At 41.8% G+C, this 20,752-nt stretch overlaps 1 protein-coding gene across 2 annotated transcripts in view; it reads right to left on the bottom strand.

Moving 5' to 3' along the window:
- Positions 1-3,419: 3,419 nt before the first annotated feature.
- LOC107381545 (alpha-protein kinase 3) overlaps positions 3,420-20,752 on the bottom strand; it is a 24,221-nt gene continuing 6,888 nt past the window's right edge. For both annotated transcript variants that reach the window (XM_015953274.3, XM_054731962.2), the window contains 10 exons: positions 18,777-19,923; positions 10,928-12,722; positions 9,400-9,547; positions 7,769-7,896; positions 7,647-7,682; positions 7,293-7,567; positions 7,025-7,113; positions 6,714-6,931; positions 4,337-4,385; positions 3,420-4,247 (listed from right to left, as the gene is read on the bottom strand). In XM_015953274.3, coding sequence (XP_015808760.1) covers positions 3,932-4,247; positions 4,337-4,385; positions 6,714-6,931; positions 7,025-7,113; positions 7,293-7,567; positions 7,647-7,682; positions 7,769-7,896; positions 9,400-9,547; positions 10,928-12,722; positions 18,777-19,923 — 4,201 coding nt within the window. In that variant the 3' untranslated portion in view covers positions 3,420-3,931. The remainder of the gene's footprint in view (positions 4,248-4,336; positions 4,386-6,713; positions 6,932-7,024; positions 7,114-7,292; positions 7,568-7,646; positions 7,683-7,768; positions 7,897-9,399; positions 9,548-10,927; positions 12,723-18,776; positions 19,924-20,752) is intronic.

Genomic DNA, 20,752 nt, shown 5'->3' with positions numbered 1-20,752 from the left:
TTTATGACTCTAAGCACTGAATCACAGCAAAAGTCAATTTTAAGACTCTGCAAAAATCGACTAATCCAAATCATATCAGGTTTACAATCAAGTCAGTTCTGACTAGTTGTGTAATCCGATTCAGGAAACCAGCAGATTTCATTCAATTACATTTTGACAGAAGCAAAACCTAAAGCAGAACCAGGCTCCAACTGGGCAGCTTTCTCCCTCGACTGGCTGAGGTCTGAGCAGAAAGTAAAGTCCTTCAGCTTGTCTAAGATGTTGCTCCTTACAGTTACTGATGCAAACAGCAACAGTTAGGGAGAAGTCTTTGGAAATGGGCCTGAACAGATCATTTGCTTAAAGGAGCAATATGTAAGATTTCTACTGTGAAATAATCACAAAAAAGTCTCATGGCTCAATCATGTTGGAAGGAAGGTTACATTGGAACAGATTTCATTCTCAGTCGGCTGGGGGGTTGTAAACTTTTCTTTCAAAAAAACTAACGAGGGATGCAGTCACTGTTTACAGTCTATGAGTCCAGAGGCTTGCCAAGCTACGGTGCAGCAACGCTGCTCCACCGGTATTTGTAATTTGACTATGGCCAGTAAAAAGCTCCAGAGTTGTTTAAAGAACCGAAGCCATGTAAACAAGAGCGACCCAGAAGTTATTTCTTGTACCAATAAGAAGCCACAACATTTTTTTGTTTTACTCTGTCGGGTGAAGCAGGCTAAAGGCTAACATTGAGCTAACAATGCTAACAGTGAATTAGAAGCAAATTGTCTGTTCTAAAAATGTCTCTAGCTACTTTTTCAATTACCAAAACTGGATATTACAGTGAAATGTATGTGCGAAGTGAATAATGAGTCAATCTTGGCATTTTATTTCCTTTATGAAATGTTCAGGACTAGCTAGCAGCAAGATGGCAAACTCCTCTAATGCCTGAGGCATTCTACTGTAAAAAAATTTATTAAGTGTGCAAACACCAGATATGACAAAGTATTTATCTTCTTACCAACTTGTATGACTTGTCTTTGCTTATTATCTAGGACGGGGTGCCCAATCCTGGTCCTGGAGGGCCGGTATCCAGCAGGTTTTGTGGTTTCTCTGCTCCAACACACTTGATTCAGAGATTGAATCACCTGTGCGGCAGTTCATCAGGCTCTACAGAAGCCTGTTAATCACCTGCTGATTGAATTCAGGTGTGTATAAGAAGGGTTAAAACTAAAACCTGCTGGATACCGGCCTTCCAGGACCAGGGTTGGGCACCCCGATCTAGGATGTTCTTGTCTGCAACTGGCAACAAGCGTGAAACTCACAGAACAGTAGAGACAAAATGACTTTTTGTTTAGAAAACAAACTGCAGTACCCAAATTTGACCACAGGATGTTATTTTTACAAATTGCACCTTTAAGTGAAAATTAGAAATCAGACCACATCCTTTCGCACTTGACCTGAAAATGTGATCCCACATAAATAGTTTTATTTACTTAACCAGGAAGATCTCACAATTAAAAGCCTGTTTTTAAGGAGACTTAAGAGTTTTGAACCAGCTGACATGAAAGTCGGACCTTTTGTTATCCCCTTTACCCGCCAAACATTCTCAATACTTCAGTCTTCACTTTGCAGTTGGTGACTCCATACCCAACATTATTCACAGTATTTGTTCAAAAGAAAAATGTAAGTTTACAGCAGTTTTTGGTTTACTTAGATGTGTCAGAACTAGTGGTGTGCATCTCTACCTGCCTCACGATCCGATTCCGATTATCTGCCTAAAGATTCGATTTGAGTCTGAAATGCGTCACGATTCTTCACACTAAATTTTTCATTACTTAATAAAAGCAGTTGCTTATATAACGTGCTGTTATTGTTGCGTACGACTCCGTTGCAGTTGACGTCCATGAATCACATGTAATGGCTACGCGGCTAGCTTTACTCATTGATTTCATTACCTGGGCTTTGGTTTCGTTGTACAATGCAGGCACAGCAGTTTCTGTGAAGTGTCTTCTTGTCGGTAGGTTATACAGAGACTCGAGCGTCTTCAGGAGGTAGCGAAACCCGGCATGCTCTACCACAGAATATGGTTGTAGATCCTTAGCAATAAAGCATGCAACAGAATGGGTGATCTTCCCTCTCTCCGAAGCAGACGGTAAAAATGTCAGCGCTTCTTCAATCGTTGGCTGGGATGTGCTCGCTGTTCTTGTGGCTGTTGCTGAAGAAGTCCTCGCAGGGTGGAAACGTTCAAAATGTTTGGTCATATTAGTTGTGTTCCCAAAGTACTTTAGTTTTGTGTGACACACCTTACACACAGTGTGCGTCTTGTCAAGCTTTCCGTCTCGCTCAGAAAAGCCAAAATGAGCCCAGACATCCCATTTAAATGTAACGGGTGCATCTTTGATTACTGGTAATGTTCGCCCTGTATCCCTGTCCGCCATTTGTTTTAAATTGGTGCTAGGGCAACACAGCACGCATGTCATTGCATCTCCGCCCCCAGAAGTAGTCGTAAAACCTCAAGACTTTATTGTCCTCGCACGTCCAAAACATCGACATAGACATAGGGAGAAAATCTCATTATGTCACGTTGCTGCATCGATGCAGAATCATGCTCGACCGAATCGCGATGCATCTTAGAATCGATCATTTTTCCCACCTCTAGTCAGAACCAATTTAAACAACAAAAACCTGCTAAAACAAACAAACAAATAAATACATAAATGTAAAAATAAATAAATAAAACTGCCACGTAGCTTCACAGCATCATGTGAAGAGTCCACTGTGATGAACGACGTTGCACACCAAGGCGATGATCTTTCATCTGATTGGCTGTAAGAGCAGGAAGGCTTTCGTTTCTCATGAGGCTCCAAAATATGCACTCCTTCAAAATGGCCTCCAGCTGATCCAAATAACTGCAGTGAGAGTTTTGATGTGAATTAGCAGGAGAGGTCATATTGGTCCCATTTTAACTCCCATTGGCTCCCAAAGCTAGACTTTAAAGGTCTCTCATGTAAAGTTCTTCGTGGCTAATCTCAGCTTTATCTCAGAGATCTCGTACTTTCAGAACCTCGTGCATTCTGAACTGGGCTCCGACTGCAGGTTTGCTTTTAGCTTTGAGGCTCATTTGGTGAACAACTCACTCCTGCTTCAGGAAAATTTTTATCTGTCAGCAAAGAATGAGAATTTTAGTTTATAAAAAATTACTCTGTTATGTTTATTTATCTCACGTAAGGAAAATAACAATAAAAATGAAAATTTTATGTAATTTCATTGATTTGTGGAAGCAATTTAAGAAGTGTTTTAAGCAAAAAATAAAAATGGAAGTAGCATTACATTTAATTTACTTGTTGAGCTGAAACTAAATTGTTTTCTCTAAATTACCCTGAAATGACCTTTGATTGGTGCATAAATATAAGAAGGGAGACTTAGAAAAGGAACGTCATGTATTCGGACAAAAATGTTAACTTCTTTTATTTTACACCTAGTTGCAATTACATGAGCAGTTCCTAAAAACAACAAAAAGAAACCGTGCAAAATAAAACGTGTTACAATTTTTTCCCTGTACAACTGTGTCCTCACCCGAAGCTTAGCGTAGCTTCAAATATTCCTAAAATAAACTAAATTTATATATATTCTCACCAATAAAATTGTTTTACTCAAGGTTTATTATTATTTATTCATATTTTTGTTGAAATCTATAATATAAACATTTAAAATTACAGCAGACATGTAACGGCTCCAGGTAAAGATCCGCCGACCTGAGGGCAGCTTTAATCTATTATTCATTGTTAGTAATAGAATACAAATTCCTAAAGGATTATTTGTAATTATACCACAATTTTTGCTCTATTTTAAACAAAAATGTTGCCATTAAATCAAGTAGCTTGAAGGTAAGGAATGGTGTTTATTCAAATTAAATAAAAAAGCTACGTTATTATCATCCTACCTAGGTCTTCTTCTATGGTGTGTTACCCACTTTTGGAACATCAGTAGCTTTTTCCTTCATGGGGGTGCTGCTGCTATCTTGTTCAGCTTTTCTGGGCGGCCGGGGGCTGGCGACAGCTTTCCTGTTGAGTTGAGGGCTGCAGGAGCTGCTAACCTTCTTTCGTTGAAGTAAGGGACTCCTGGAGCCTTTTGGTTTCACTGGAGTCATTAAGGAGTCCATGACCTTCAGGGGTTTCAGACCAAGCAGGCCGCAGAAGTAGTTACATTTGTGATGTGAGACAAAGTGCTCAAAAACTTTGGGATTCCCTTCTGCAGTCAAACCCTGATGCCTGCAGCCACACACAGCAGAAACGTAAATTACCTGTGAAACAAGGTTTTCACTGTATAATTTACTAAAACACAACACAGATGCTCTCACCCTGTTGATTTGACCGAAAATCCAACACCAGTCAGTTTAGTGTCAACACCTGCAAAATAAAAGCGTGCAATAACCTTTATTTTTTGGTTGTTGTTTGAGTCCCAGGAGAAACAAACATAAATATAGGCATTAGACATTTTTCAACACTTCTTTATGATTTAAAGCAGCTTTGTGTCCCCGTTGCCTCTTCAACACATTATTCTAACCCTGATGTCGGGTTTGTCTTCTGCTTATTATTTTCCTAAAAATGTGCAGGACAAAAATAATCTAAATCAAACTCTTTAACTTTGTAAAGTAACAGATGTTTTTTTGAAGTTTAAGCCAGAGCTTTTAACATTACTCTCAGTGATTGTTGGGTGAGAAACTTGACCAGTCTCATATCTGACACCACTCTGTAGCCCTCTGCTGGCCAAAGACTGCAGTAGACAGTTTTGTGGAGAAGGTAGGTGTCCTATAGGGGGAGCTCTTTACCTGCTTTACGGCTGTTAGCTGCTATGCTAGCGGTTAACATTTTCAGTTTGCCAATCTTCAAAGAAAAGCACAAGAAATAGAAAAAAGGTTGCTTTTTCTGTTGGCATTATGGCAGAGTCTGGGAGTAAAAGTAAGAGAGTAATGTCTTTGGAGGTGAAGCAAAGAGCAAAAACCAAAGTGAACATTGGCGTGGCCTAGGCTACTTTGAGGAAGCTAAAGGAGGCTACAAAATCACAGACTGATGGTGACCTGCCAAATTTGTTGCTTCTAGGCTTGTAAGTAATACTATAATTTGTCCAACAGTGGATCTTTTTCATTTATGGTTTATTGTAGATCTAAAGGACCCACGCTGGAGAGACTTTGGGTTCTTCTCAATGCCAAGGAACCTTGTCTTGATGTCTTGGTCCCGCCCTGGTTGCCTAGGACAGTGATTCCCAACCCTGGATCTCAAGGCACACTGCTCTGCGTGTTTTCCATGTTGCCCTTTCAAACACCAGTGTTTCCCTGCTGCCACACACATGACTTGATGAATGAGTGATTAACAGGCTTCTGCAGCACTTGATGTCCTTCTGAGCTAGGAGCCAATGCAAATCAGGTGTGCTGAAGAAGAGACATGGAAATCATGTAGGACCGTGTGCCCCAAGGACCAGGGTAACGCTGGCCTAGGAGATACGTCATCAGGAACCGCTGAGGAATGTTCCAATGGTCATGTTCTACCGAGGCGTCTGTTCTTCTTTTGTTAGCCATTTAGCTAGCTGAGCAAGGATACATGGGAGGTGCCTTGTAGCCTTGCCTTGGTCAAAAATTTCCCAGAATACAGCGCAGCATTTTCAAAAGGATGGCGGATCAGAAGCCAGCAGCGACTTTGGGGGTAAATTTCCAGCTTAAATGTAAGTCCACTAATTGTAGCTATCGGGCTGATTTCTAAAATCTTTTTATGCAAAGCAGTAATCTATGGTTGGTTGGTTGCTCAGTAGTTGCAGCTTCAGTGGCTAGCAGGTAGTACATATTTAATTTAAGAAATATATACACAATAAAAAAACAAAAGGCTCTTTCTATATTAAATTGAAACGTATACGCATAAATTATAACATTACTTCCTGTGTCACATGACATTAAATGACTGCCGCAGAAGCTGCGATCATGTGATGCAAGTCTGTTCCAGGTAACCGTTTTCTTTGACCAAGAAAGGATAGTGTCATTGTAAGCAAGGCAATGTCCTGACATTGAGTAACACCCTATGTCTCACGGTTGTCCAGGGAACGCCTTGGGATTCCCCCGGAGGAGCTGGTCTAAGTGGCTGGGGAGAGGGAAGTCTGGGTCTCCCTGCTTAGGCTGCTGCCCCCATGACCCGACCCCGGATGGTTTACTTTAGTATTAGATGACTCATGTGTTAGCTTGTTGTTAGCGCTAGCTACAGCAGGATTGTTCACGACAGTTGCAATACCACTTTCAACCAGTAGGGCAGAGAAGTGTTATTTTTAATAAAAATATGATAAAAATGCAGGTTTAAGAAGCAACATTTTTCATGGACAATCACACTGGATTTCTACAACAGAATGATGCTAAAAGTACCAGTAATATTTTTAGATCTAATTGTTTTTACACTATTTTCTACAATTATCAACATAAATCCATATTCCTTTAGCAAAATTTTAAATTTTTCTCAGTTGTGAACAAGACTTTAGGGTTAAAAGATCTCACTTTTCAGTGGCCCCAATCCTCTTCCGTAGAAAATTCACAACAATTATAAATCGTCCTGTAACAGTTGCAGCTTTAAACATCCTTTATTTTTGTGGACTGAGAGGAAGAACCCTTTTTGAACTGTGAAGGTTGCAGATCTCTGATCTATAGCTACATCAAAGTAAACATACGGTATAAAAACTCCGAAGCTTTAGGCTCTCACCTTCAAGACGCGTCAACAGCAGATTCCCATTAGTCCACTGAAAGATCCAGTGCTGAAAGGTGGAGCACTTCTGCCCTACCTCAGAACCGGTCCTGATGTCTATTCCTCCAGTGTGATCCAGGTCAGCGTATTTCTTATACACTCCTTCTAAGTTAGTCTCCACTGTGGCGTAGGGCACGGCGTTGGCTGGTCGGTAAATCAAGTAGACCGGAATGACCCTGTACAGCAAACACGAGTTTTAAGGACTCGGCTCTGTGTCAAATACTCAGAATGAAGGTAACCATTATCAGGACTAAACTAATCACTCTCACTCAAGAGAAGGTCCGAAGTTTTCCACCACTCTTGCTTCTGCAGAGAAGATTTTGCAGTATTCACGAGCCAAGTTCTGAGCTTTACATTCCTATGTGCAAAACATCGGAAAACAGCCAGTAAGAGATCTGCTCAACCTACCGCATTCTGTTTATTTAATCCTAATATGATTATTTCCACACTAATCCTGAGTGGGTGGCAGAGATGACACCTGACTTACTTTAACATTGACACCATGGCTAATCTATGAAATGAAACCTTTTGAAGTACCTTCTTCATGATGTCAAGGTTCCTCTCTATCAGGCTGCTGTCCTCCTTGCCTCCGTAGGTGATGGGGCTGCGCACTTTAATCACACAAGTATTACCGGACTCGAACACAGGCTCAAGACCGTAGATGACCTTTGCCCTCCAGACTTTATGTGAACAGCCGTCCCCAAGGTGAGATTCTGCCATCATTATACGTCCAAAGAATTTGTCGACCCAGGTGCCAGAATCAGCTAAACCCTTGGTGAATATCAGCGGAGTCATTTCAATTTCCTCCCCAACTGCACAGACGATCAAATAAACAATCGATCAGAAAATCACAGGAGGGGCCGCGATCCAAATGTGCAAATTTCAACTCACCACCAAGGGCTTCGTGCAGCGACATTCCAGCCAAGACTGCAAAACAATCAGGGGGAAGAAGGGTAAGAGACAAATGTGTGCAAGTTGCTCACAAAATAGAATAAGTAATGCACATAAAGTACTTTCTGCACTAAGTAGAAAGTCTGTGGAGTCAGTTCCATATTCGTTTGTGATTGAGCATCCGTAAACACCAGAATCCTTGGAAGATGCCTGAGCAACGGCGAGGTTAATCGGAGTTTCCTCTCCTGCACTAGAAGAAACACCAACTATCAAGATTATTTCATGACACCAAATCTAATACATTTTTAAAGAAGGAATACGAGATGTTTTTTCTTGCTGTCCAGAAAGTTACATCACAAATATACAAAAAGTCAAAGGTCTAACTCCATTTCTTCAGTCTTCCTCCCCAGTAGCACTTCCAGAACACAGGAACACATAATGCTTATTCCCAAGGGTTCAGTCCTGAGGTGTTGACTTGTTGTTGGCACCTTTTCTGTTAAGATCCCTGATGTAACACACCTATGTGTATAAGTATTTAGCATCCTAACAAATAGGCCCATTTTCCCTACAGAAACTTTCGGGTGATTTTATCGGACCTTTGTGGCACACGTGTCTCGAAAACAACCATTTTCCAATTACAGGAACCAACTGAGTACCTGAACTGGGTTAATAGTGCATTCGATTTGTCCTCGGAACTCGGAAATCCCCACCCCGAGTAGGAAAAATCAAATGACCCCTCCCCCCCCGTCGGATCTCCCAGTCGGAAACTCGGAAAATTTTCATAACCCCGACTTCGAGATCCAAAATGGCAGCTCTCCATATCAACAACGGTGGTTTTGATTGAAATGTGTTTATTTTACATTTATTTGGGGCGACGGCGGCACAGGAGTTAAGTGCTCGCCCCGTAATCGGAAGGTTGCAGGTTCGAGCCCCGCTCAGTCTGTCGCTGTCGTTGTGTCCTTGGGCAAGACACTTAACCCACGTTGCCTGCTGGTGGTGGTCGGAGGGACCGGTGGCGCCAGTGCTCGGCAGCCTCGCCTCTGTCAGTGCGCCCCAGGGCAGCTGTGGCTACGTTATAGCTCATCCCCACCAGTGTGTGAATGTGTGTGTGAATGGGTGAATGACTGATTGTGTTGTAAAGCGCCTTGGGGGGTTCCAGGACTCTAGAAGGCGCTATATCAAATACAGGCCATTTACCATTTACAAGACACACTTCTAAGAGTGCATCTAAATCAATGTTATATGTAGCGCCTGCAACTCCAAGCTGAACAATCTAAAAGTGTTGTTTTAGATCGTCTTTGTCTCTCTTCGAATATTTTTTGAAGAAGAGCTTTATGTGTGTTTATGAGTCGTCTGTATTCGTTGAAAGCCAAGTTTTCGAGGGCGTCGCCTTATTGGAATCCCGACTTCTCCGTCTCCGGCAACCAGAACGCTGTTAACTCGGGTGTGCCGTCATTCCGAGTTCCGACTTCCGAGGAAAATCGAACGCACTGTAAGTACTCGGTTAAGTGTGCAGAGGGGGGTGGGGCGGTCATAGGGCAGTGCGATGTGTGGGTCAGGCACCAATCAGTAAGAACGGGACTTTCACAATGATTGGATGAGATTTTCCAGGATCGTTTGCTTCCTAGGGGACTACAGCTATTCCATCTTTGGTTTGTGAGCAACATCTCATGCAAAATGGCAAAAATAGTTCCAGGAAAACATCTTCTACCCCACCTTTAAAAAACATATTTGAGGTGATCCGAGGACTTACCTTCTTTTGAAATGAGCAATCTCCTCTTCATTTTTGTACCATTTGACAGTTGAGTCACTAAGGATGTTAAAAAACTGGCACCACAGTTTCACGTGTCCTGAAGCATCTGAGAAGGTCTCTGCTCTGATCTTACGGATGACCTGAGGAGCTACAAAAGAGCCAAACAGGACCACACGGTGAAGACACGTTCATGTTCTGCAAAGAAACCCCAGGTGTCCTCCATCTGTGTGCACACGGCCGAATGTTTATTCCTCCTCAGTTTGCTTCTTAGTTTGATGAGTTTTCGGCACACAGAGTCTCTTGTTGGCCAAAAATCACCAGATTCTACTTTACCATTATAAAGCCATTACTGGTTGGTGGACTGGATCCGTGTAATTATGGGACACATTGGGATCACGGTGTTAATTGATGTGATTTTAGTACAAATGTTCTCAGTTTAAGATAAAGTGAAATGTTTTTGGTATTTTACAGTTTTTATAATAGCAATGGGGGTGAAAATATCATTTTTATTTGCACGGATGAATTAAATTTGTTTTATTCCAGGCTAGATGAGACGAGTCTGCAGTCAGCTGTAGATACATAAAATAGATTACAATGTAATTAGCTGCTGCTAATTCAGCCTAAAATGCCAAATAAAAGACCTATGTGCTGATTTGTATCTAGACCAGTCCCCCAGTGATGCAGAATTTATTCATACTGGTCTACTTTTTATCTGGACGAATAGTTGTTTTAACCCTTTCAGATGAAATATGCATGCGTTAGTTCCCTAAAACAGTGGTTCCCAACCTTTTTCCCAAGGGACCCCGTTTTTTACCAGTAAAATTTTTGACAACCCCCTCCCATTCTCTCTTGATAAAATTGTTCAAGCACATTTTAATATGCTTTGATTCAATAGATAACAGTAATAGTAGTACAGAACAAAGTCATTAACAAAACCAAACAGTGTATAATGTGCTTGACTATTACTTTTCTGAACACATTGTTTCTTGTAAACACTGATAAATCAATCATTCCTTTCAATAAATGTTTGACACATAAAATATACACTGAGCAAAATGTACTTAATGTGTATATTACTGTTTATACTAGATTATTTACTGTAAACGCTGTGATTAATCAACCAGTTCTATCTTTAATGAACTTTTGACACTTGAAAATAAAACAGTAAGCTGAGCAAAATGTTCTTAAAAGTGTGTTACTTTTTCTGTACTAATTATTTCCTGTCTTAATATCAATAAACTTCTCACTCATGAAAAAAAATTTGAGCAAAATGTAGGCTATAAACAAGTAATAAATGAAGTTTTAACCCCTTAAAGTGGAGAGGTCCTGGCGACCCACTGAGAGGCTTTGGCGCCCCCTTGTGGGGGTCGGGACCCCCAGGTTAGGAACCACTGCCCTAAAATAACATTTTTTCACTTTCAGCAGATTAATGCGTTTCCATATATGTTAGTTATTTCATTTGTGCAAACGATTTTATAAGAAGCATAAAAAAACCATTACTCTAGGCTCCCCTCTCCCCATTTTTTACCTTTGAATGGGTTGTGTTTGGTCTTCTCTGCAGGTTTGCCCTCAGTGTGGATCGTCAGGTTTAGCGTTTGAGTTTCAGACACCCTCTTCCTTCTGCTGATGGGAGAAATCCTCTCAACGCCAGAGTTCGTTTCTCCAGCCGGCTGCAGCAGGGGCGATCGCCTCGACGAGCCAGGAGATGCAGCCGCTGTGGAAATCCTGCTGCTTTTCACAGCCGCCTCATCTTTCTGAGTTTGCTCATCAGCGGACGACGTGACCTCCTCTGGTTTGGACTTGGGCGTTGAGATTTTGCGGCGTGCCCCAGAGGCTAGCTCTCGAGTGGTAGCAGAAGGAATGGGAGACACACAGTTATGCTTCTTTAATTGTGGACTAGCCTCTGGAGTGGGACTGATTACAACATCAGACTTTGGGCTTTCCAGTGGGACCAGTGGGATGCCATTTTCTTGTTTGTTGGTGATGAGTCTACTTTCACAGGCAGATGTTTGACTCTCATAAAAATGTGTTTTTGTACTCTGTTCCTCAGAGGGTATTTCGCTGTTGAGGGTTTTATTTGCACGTTTTAGTTCTATGTCATGTCCTTTAATAGCTGTTTTGCTGCTGAGCTCCAGAATCTTTGCGTTTTTCTCTTGAGGACCGGTTTTCACGCTAGTTACCGTTACCTGAGACTGAGGAATAACAGTTTTAGGTTTGTTGTCATTGTTTGAAGACAAATAAAAAGGACCCTGTTTTGCATTAGTCCTCCCAGAATCAGAAATAACAGAGTAACCTTCTGAAGGAACCTTGTTTAAAGGTCCAGCTTCCCGATTAGCGTCCACCTCAGCTTTGTTATATTTGGTGCTTCTTTCATGGATCTCCGTGTCTTTCAAAGAGATCAGCGCTTCATTCGAGGCCTGGGCTGGGACTGATGCTCCGTTTTCATGCAGCTGCTGATAAATCACCACGAGTGTTGCCTTCGGATTTGTGACAGGTGCATCTCTGATGCTAGTCTCCGTTTTATTATCGGGTTTAAAGGTTTTGCTTTCAGATTTATAGTTTTTGTCATTTATTACATCCTGAGATCCTCTTGAAGTTTGTGTTGTAGGCCTTGGTTCAAGGTTAGGGTGAACTGGTGACTCGAGAGCTTTTATTTGAGACCTCAGAAGTTCAGCTATAGAAATCACTTCTGGTTCAGGCTTAGGAGGTTTTGGTGAATAAATCCTGGATTTGATGTTTTCTGAAGTCCAGTTTAGAGCCGGGAGACTCGTTGTAAGCTCGTCTGACTTTGGTTTCGGTAAATCTGAACAGCTTTTTGCTTCCGCTGTGGGAATGGGTTCATCCATCTTTGTTTCTGCCACACCGGAGTGTTTATTCCCTGAATCATTTTTCTGTCCTGTTTTATTTTCTTCAGTCACGAGTTGAGCAGCAGTCTTCGTTTCAAGTGTCTCACATGAGTCTGACTTACTTTTTTTGCTAACCTCCGCCTTTTCAACATCTCGTGTCTCCGTCCCTTCAACAGTTTTTATAGCTGTATCAACTTGGCTTTGCTGAACGGCAGGAGAAACCTTACACCCCGCGAGGTTCTCAGCACCTCCAGGGATCTCAAGAGGAGCCTTCTTTTGGGGACTAAACATTTCTGGACGGCTTTCATTCAATTCCCTGGAACCACTTGACGTTGTTCGAAGCCCAGCGCACAAACAGGAGGCCGCGATGTCGTCTGTTTTTCGGGGTGGATGTGATTTGTTCGCACACTCGTCAGGTGGTGGCTCAGGGCTGACAGGTGCATCATTCCCGTTCATCCCTGCATGAGCCGGTGTAACCTTGGGATATAATGCAAGCTGTAAATACTTATGCCCTCATCCCAGGCTTTGCTAAACATGGAAGTACACATGCAGTTTTAAAAACAGCAACACAGCAGTCAGCAACAAAGAGAGAATCGAACACGGAGGAGAACAGAAAGGCAGCTATGCTTTAACTCCAGAATATAGCAGGAATTAAACACGTTTCCATGGTGAAAATTGAACTTGAACATGTGTTAAAGTAGATTTTCAATTACCCCGAAACCAGATCAGTCATTTTAAAGTCAAATGAAGCAGGAACTAAAAATAGACTAATGCACATGCTGGCCAAATCCCAATCAAATCTGACTTTTGTTAACTTTTTTTTAAATAATAAAATCCCCCCCCCCCCCCCCCCCACCCACACACAAATTAGTCGTTAAACAAACAAGAAGCAAACTGAACAAAATATGAGATTTCTACCTTTTAAAACACTAGATTCTACCAACGCCGACAGGAAATGACCGACTGCAACAGAAAGTTTCTGTTTCTGTGGTTTCATTACAGAAAGTAAAGTAAAGTATTGTAAGTAGAGCTCTGGCAGTTCTCCCTCGGCTGACGTCGGGCTGATTGCATAAGAGGCGCAGAAGGACATTTGCTACCATAATGATGGTCTTTGAGGAAGCTGTCACATGAATATTCATGAGGACCTCACCCCCTTTTTTTGTTGTTTTTCATGCACTTATCAATTTTAAACATAAATAAAAATTAGGACATTTTTGAAAAATAAATCTTTGTTTACTGACGGTGAAAGTAAACAATTATTACGTAAAGTTTGGATTCTTAGGTGAGTTTCTGTTATGAGCAGCGGTTTGCCATCAGAACAACTTGAATTAATCAGGAAGAGATTCACCGTTAGCCGGATGTGAGCCGACCCTGGAGCACATTTCAGCCACCTAACCCAAGTCAAAGCTCAAAGGGAGTCTTTGCATGTCTAACCTACACCGTGTCATGGTCTGCGTCCTGTGTCTCCCTCATGTGTCTCTTTGTGTTCCCCAGGCCACTCCAGGTTTTTTCCCCTTAGGTGTTCCCCCAGGTTTCAGCGTCCCTGTGTGTCCCCAACCCCCTCCAGGCTCTCTAGGTTTCCCTTACGTTTTTCCTTAGACACCTTTTATCATTAGTCTTCAGTTAAGTGTTTCATCAGGGTTCATTTCAAGATCTTGGTTCTGGTCTATAGGGCCTTACATGGACAAGCACCATCTTACATTGGTGATCTTCTTAGTCCCTACACCCCCAGCAGGTCCCTGAGGTCCAGTGATCAAAGCCTACTGGTTGTGCAGCACCAGGCTAAAGACCAAAGGTGACAGATCATTTGCTGCTGTGGCCCCCAGACTCTGGACCTCTCTCCCTCTGAGCCTGAGATCAGTGGACTCAGTGGTCTCCTTTAAAAAGCAGCTGAAGCCTCACCTGTTCACGCTGGCTTTTGTATGACCTTCTTCACCACTCTCTCTTTATTCTGCTCTCCCCACCTATTCCACCTTCCTCAGGATCCACTGATTTCCCTCTTTCCTGTTCACTCTTAGCCTGGCAAGCCAGACTAAATAAATGTATTATTTAGTCTGGCCATGCTCCATTGACGGCTTTCGGTTGTGGGCCGGGTTCTACCGTTGTCTTTCAAATGATCTCTGCATTCCACTGGACAATGAATGTGACTCTGTTGCATCATCCCACCCACCAGGCATATAGAGTGCCCTGATTGGCCCACAAAGCGGATAAAGCTCTGTGATTTATTCACTAAGCAGATAAAGCACTATGATTGGCCCACCATTATGGACCAATCACAGCTCTTTATGTGTTTGAAACCCCTCTAGAGAGCTGTGATTGGCTAGCCAGAGTCCTGGTAGGAGCTGTGGAGGTTCCAATGGAGCATGCCTAGACCAAACTTTGCAAAGCAAGAATTTGGTCTAGTTCACTAGGCTAGTTCACTCTCTCTCTTTCTTAACATTTTTTAATCAAAATTGCCTATTTTTGCTCATTTTAAATATATTTTTAAACATTTTCTAAAAGCTTTTTTTATATTTTTACATTTTTTGTTTTTGTGAAGCGCCTTGTGATTTTTATCTTGAGAGGCGCTATAGAAATTATACTTTCTTCTTCTTATCATGTCTGTTTTATCCCTCTAGTTCATTTTGCTCCCTTCCCCATTTTTAGGTCTGGTTTCCTCCCCTGCTCCGTTGTGCTTCTCCTCTGTTTATTGGTCTCACCTGTGCACAATTCCCTAATCACCCAGCCCTTGTGTATATAACCCTGTCTGTGTCTCAGTGTGGTTGTTGGTCCGTTGTTTGTATCAACGTTGTCTCGCCTCCTCTCTAGGTATTAGGAATTTCTCTAGGTCTCTTGTGTTTTTGGATGTTCCCAGGTTTTGATTCTAGGGTTTTGGTTTTTGGCTTCCAGCCCTTTGGGTTTACCACTAAATAAAGGATTTTTACATTTCCACCACTCCTGCCTTGTGTCATCCTGGGTCTGCATCTTCGGTCCCAACCTCCCCCAACTCACAGCGGGACACACCGCCTCTGATGAGGTTATTTGTTTACAAAACTTTGTTTCACAGAGGTGATTTTGCTATAGATCATGTTAAGTGTTCCAACACAGCAAGCAAAAATAACCTTCTGACGTCTAGGCCCTTCTAGTTTGCTGATGTTTTTGAACAAAAAGAACTAAGATGTAAACCAGAAGAAGGAGAAATTATTGACTTTAAGTGTGGATGTTTGTCTGAAAATTGTTGTTTTTTCTAGCATTTTTGCCAGGTACTGTTTTGTTTCCTCGAGCAACAGAAAAGTAGCCTATAAATGTAGACGAACAGTAGCCAAAACTAAATGATTTTGTCTGTTGGTCTAGCCACGCTCTGAAGGAGCCTCAGCAGGTCTACTATTGGCTTGAGCAGTTCTGTGTTGTGCCAATCACAGCTGTCTATCGGTGTGATGGGCGGGATGATGCAGGGTTAGATGGCTCGTTTGAAATGGCTATTGCATCAACTTTGGACTATTTAGACTTGAGCTTTTGTTTAAGTCTAGGTGTGGTTGACTGAAAAACCATTTCTTAATTATTATTTCTGATTCTAATGGGTCACTCTGAGGTTTTAATGCAGCCTGAACATGAAAATAGTCTCCGACACCTAGCGATGGGTACCAAATTCGGCACTTTTTAAGGTACCGACCGGATTCCATAGTACCGTCTGAGCACCGATTCACGTCATTTGGAACGGTGCCTCGTTTCGGTACCCGTCCTTCATAACAAGAACTTGCCTAGACAGATGCGCATGCGCAAGAGCGTTACGTCGGTCGCTGCGAGCGAGTTGTAAACAGAGCAGGATGGTAGAAAGAACGAACGCTAAAGCTTGGGTCCACTTCACTAAATGTGATGCGTAACTGGGTGATGATGAAACCAGCAACAACGATCTAAGTGAGACATCCTCATCTTAATCTGCTCCGGTAGGTAAATAAAATGTTTAAGATAACATTAGCTTGATATGTTAGCTTCCGTTCCGCTAATGGTGCGTTCGGTTTCTCCTCGGAATTCCGAATTTCCGACTAGAAGAACATGAACGCGCTCTAAAGTTTGGCTTCACTTTACTAAATGCAACGGGTGATTGGGTGAAGATGAAACAGCGACAACGATCTAAGTGTGAGGTATCATCGTTTTAATCTGCTCCAGCAGCTAAATAAACTGTTTAAGATAACGTTAGCTTGATATGTTAGCTTCCATTGCCACCATTGTTATCAGTTAATGGTGCGTTCGCTTTCTCCTCGGAAATTCTAACTTCCCAGTAGGAAAAATCAAATGAAAAAGGACGTCAAAATGAATGAAGATACACAGTAAATTTAGTTCACAGTAAAGATCTTTGCTTCAGTTTAATTATCAGCTTATAAAACTACAAGGACGACGTTAAAATACAAACAGTTGTATGTTATTTATCGTGATATTTATCAAATATCGTTATATATTGAGAAAAATATATATTTAATTATAAAAGAGAATGAAAATATTAAACACTCAAAAGTATTTAAAATTGGTACCGTTAAGTACCGGTATCGATTCCTAGGTACCGGGAATTAGTACCGAATCGATTCAAATGTCAAAGGTACCCATCCCTACCGACACCGATCTCCTGCATGAGCTTCTGATAGAAAATTGACGATAAAAACTCTAGGATTAGAAAATCCTGACAGATCTACGTTGCAGCGGATGGCTGCTTATCCTGAGCCAGGATCCTCTGGAGGTTTCTTCCTGTTAAAAGGGAGTTTTCCTCTCCACTATCGCTGCATGCTTGCTTAGTAGGAGGATTGCTGTAAAGACACTAGTCAGTGACTCCATGCAACCTCTTGGCTTCCTTATGTAGGAAACTTTTTACTGAAGGTTTAAAGAGCAAGTCACCCCAAATCAACTTATTTTTTTCAGATAAACTATATAAATGAGTGTCTAATCGTGCTGCAGGCACGTGTAGTTTTGCACTTTAGTGCATTTTAGTAAAAATTTTAATTTTCTGCCAGTGTTGTGTTATTGTCAGGTAAAAACTCTTCACTGCATTTGAATTTTAATCTGCCATCGCTATTGGCTAAGAGGTACCCCAGAACGTTAGCTGGTACATTATGATGTCACAATGTCTCTGTGAGCCTGTGTGTGTATTTGTTAGCGGCTCCGCCCTCTCGGACTGCTAGGCAACAGCATTTGTTGCATTTTTCAAACAGGAAGTGGGAGTGGAGTAAGACTCTGGTAGGGGGTGACTTGCTCTTTAATTAACTGACCTGTTTTGGAATGTTTACTATGTGAAGTGCCTTGAGACGACTTGTCATAATTTGGCGCAATGTAAATAAACTGAATTGAACTAAACTGACTCGTGATGGGTAGGGCTGCTGTTGTTTTATCGTCCAGAATCAGCAGTATGTCACGTTGTTTGTTGTCCAATAGCAGGTGGAGAAAGTTTGAAAGGCAACAGTAAATGATAAAAGACCCGCACTTGTATAGCACCTCTCAGAGTAAGGACTCCAAAGCGCTTTACACTACAGTGTATCATTCATCCATTCACACACTGATGGTGATGAGCTACGATGTAGCCACAGCTGTCCTGGGGCGCACTGACAGAGGCGAGGCTGCAGAGCGCAGGCGCCACCGGTCCCTCCGACCACCACCAGCAGGCAACGTGGGTTAAGTGTTTTGCCCAAGGACACAACAGCATAATTCTCTGTCCGAAGCCGGGATTGAACCTGCAACCTTCCGATTACTGGACAACCCGCTAGACCTCCTGAGCTACTGCTGTCCCAGTAAATCCCGCCCCACGACTTGGAGCCGTCTACGTGTCAGAAGGCAAAGAATTTATTAAAGACCTAACAAAAGTTAATTCTTCCCTGAACGAAAGTGGAATAAAATGGGTTGTCATAAACCTACCCACAGGTAAGTACGTGGGATAATATTATTCAACAATTAGAAAATAAAACAAATTCTGCTGTGAAATATAAAGTTGTCAGGAAAGCTGTGAAATTAACTCAATTTGGGTCAATTATTGGAGAAATAGCAACCAGCTAGCTGCTAATCTGAGGTTTCTTCTAACGGTATAAATGTCCCAAGGGTTCATGTGAACAATATTTTTAAAATATGGAGTAATTCATCGTCAATCCTGCAGAAATGTTCCTGCAGGAGACAGCTGCTGATTTTTAAAGCAGTGCTTGCATGGGATTGGAGCAGTTATTTAAATGACAATGTTTACTATTTATATGATCAGTTTCCCCTAAGAAGCTGGTTTAATTGTGTCCTGCTTGTTTTAGGGGGAAAGGTGAGACCTGCCGATTCCATTTGTTTGATGTTTCACATTCCAAGAAAGGCAGATTGAAGAATAAACAGCAGTAATGACCGAAAGAGGGCCGACCTTACATGAAAGGGTTGCATCATCGCGACTGTTGTGTCAGCACATGCGTCATTTCCTGTCAGCACAGGCATGCTTGTAAAAGATATAATTAGCGTCGGGATGCCTGTGTTGCTTAGGAGGCTTGTCCTGGCAGCACAAAGCACCCATGAGCTCATGCATGAATGTTCACTCACCTCGCCTGGCACGGCAGGTGGAGACGCAGACTGCTGGCTCGTTTCTGTTTCAGACTTTTGACTTTCAGCCACTTCTGGTGGACTTTGAGTTAAAACAGTTCTGATATCAGGTGACTTGTGACTGAAACTGCGCGTGAAGCGTTCAGCGAATGATGCTGTTGACTTCCTGCCATTGTCCATGGCTGTAGACTGTTTTGTTGCATGAATTTCCCTCTTTAGGTTCAGATTTGTTGATTTGGTGCTTTGTTTTTGCATCGAGGGGACGGGTGGGATTGGGTTCCTTGTTTCAGTTTGTTTTTCAGCATCTGGGTGACCACCGTCCCTCCCGTGCTTTTGCCATTTTCTGTATTTATTTTCAGCCTGAGTAAATCTTGAACATGCAGCAACACGAGACTCTGAAGCAGCGGGTTTTTCATCCTTTGAGGAACTTTTACCAAACGCTGCTTCCTTTGTTGCTGATATCTCATTTTCTGTTTTGATTAATTTGAAGTCAGTTGCTGAGTTCAGGTTGTTTTTTAGTTCCGTAACTTCTGGATTCCTGTTGACCTGCACGGCCGCCTGAGTAACGGAGGGAGGAGTCTCACTTTCCGTCGTCCGTTCACTGGAAGCACTCCTCACCACAGCATCAGCTTTGGGAACTTTTGCACTACTGGAAATTTTTATTTTCTTACTAACAAAAGTAGTTTGTGCTTGATGTTTGCTGTTTGGAGCAGGATCGTTCACGTACGTTTTACTCTCACTGTTGCCGCCTTTGCTCGTTTGTCCGTTTGACTTGGCGGACTCTGCACCATCAGAGGCTGGAGCTGCTTTTCTACCTGGTTCCTCCATCATGGCCTCCTGCAGCCCAGCCTCAGCCCGAGGACCCGCCTCCTCCCCTGTAGGACTCGGTGTGCTGATAACGACCTCCATCTCAGAGCGGCATTTCCTCTGTGTTCGGTTTGGACTGGCAGTCCGATGGCGCTCCTGGTTCTCTTTATCTTTTGATTCCCTGCTTCTGTTCTCGGCCCTCTGCTTCAGCTTGGCAAAATAGCGCTGGTGGATTTTGAACTCGTTCATTTCTCCGACCTCCAGCACCCCAGAACACGACACGATGCCTTTCAGGTTGATGGCAGAAGCCTGGTATACTGCTGCATCCTCCACTGAGCAGCTGCGGATTGATTAAAATCACATCAAGCGGTCGATTAATATAAAAATAATTAGAAAGAAAGAAAGAAAGAAAGTTAGAAAGAAAGAAAGTTAGAATGAAAGAAAGTTAGAAAGAAAGAAAGTTAGAATGAAAGAAAGAAAGTTAGAAAGAAAGAAGGAAGGAAAGAAAGAAAGAAAGAAAGAAGGAAAGAAAGAAAGAAAGTTAGAATGAAAGAAAGTTAGAAAGAAAGAAGGAAGGAAAGAAAGAAAGAAAGAAAGAAAGAAGGACAGAAAGAAAGTTAGAAAGAAGGAAAGAAAGAAAGAAAGAAAGAAAGTTAGAATGAAATAAAGTTAGAAAGAAGGAAATAGTTAGAAAGAAAGAAAGAAAGAAGGAAAGAAAGAAAGAAGGAAAGAAAGAAAGAAAGAAAGAAGGAAAGAAAGAAAGTTAGAATGAAAGAAAGTTAGAATGAAAGAAAGTTAGAAAGAAGGAAAGTTAGAATGAAAGAAAGTTAGAAAGAAGGAAAGTTAGAAAGAAAGAAAGAAAGTTAGAAAGAAAGAAAGAAAGTTAGAATGAAAGAAAGAAAGAAAGAAAGAAAGAAAGAAAGAAGGAAAGAAAGAAAGTTAGAATGAAAGAAAGAAAGTTAGAATGAAAGAAAGTTAGAAAGAAGGAAAGTTAGAAAGAAAGAAAGTTAGAAAGAAAGAAAGTTAGAAAGAAGGAAAGTTAGAAAGAAAGAAAGAAAGAAAGTTAGAAAGAAAGAAAGAAAGTTAGAATGAAAGAAAGAAAGTTAGAAAGAAAGAAAGAAAGAAAGTTAGAATGAAAGAAAGTTAGAAAGAAGGAAAGTTAGAAAGAA

This window comes from Nothobranchius furzeri, chromosome 9, assembly GCF_043380555.1.
Source record: "Nothobranchius furzeri strain GRZ-AD chromosome 9, NfurGRZ-RIMD1, whole genome shotgun sequence".
NCBI classification, from domain to species: Eukaryota; Metazoa; Chordata; class Actinopteri; order Cyprinodontiformes; family Nothobranchiidae; genus Nothobranchius; species Nothobranchius furzeri.
The sequence above is the reverse complement of the archived record's forward strand: the minus strand, read 5'-3'. Positions and strand labels throughout refer to the sequence as shown.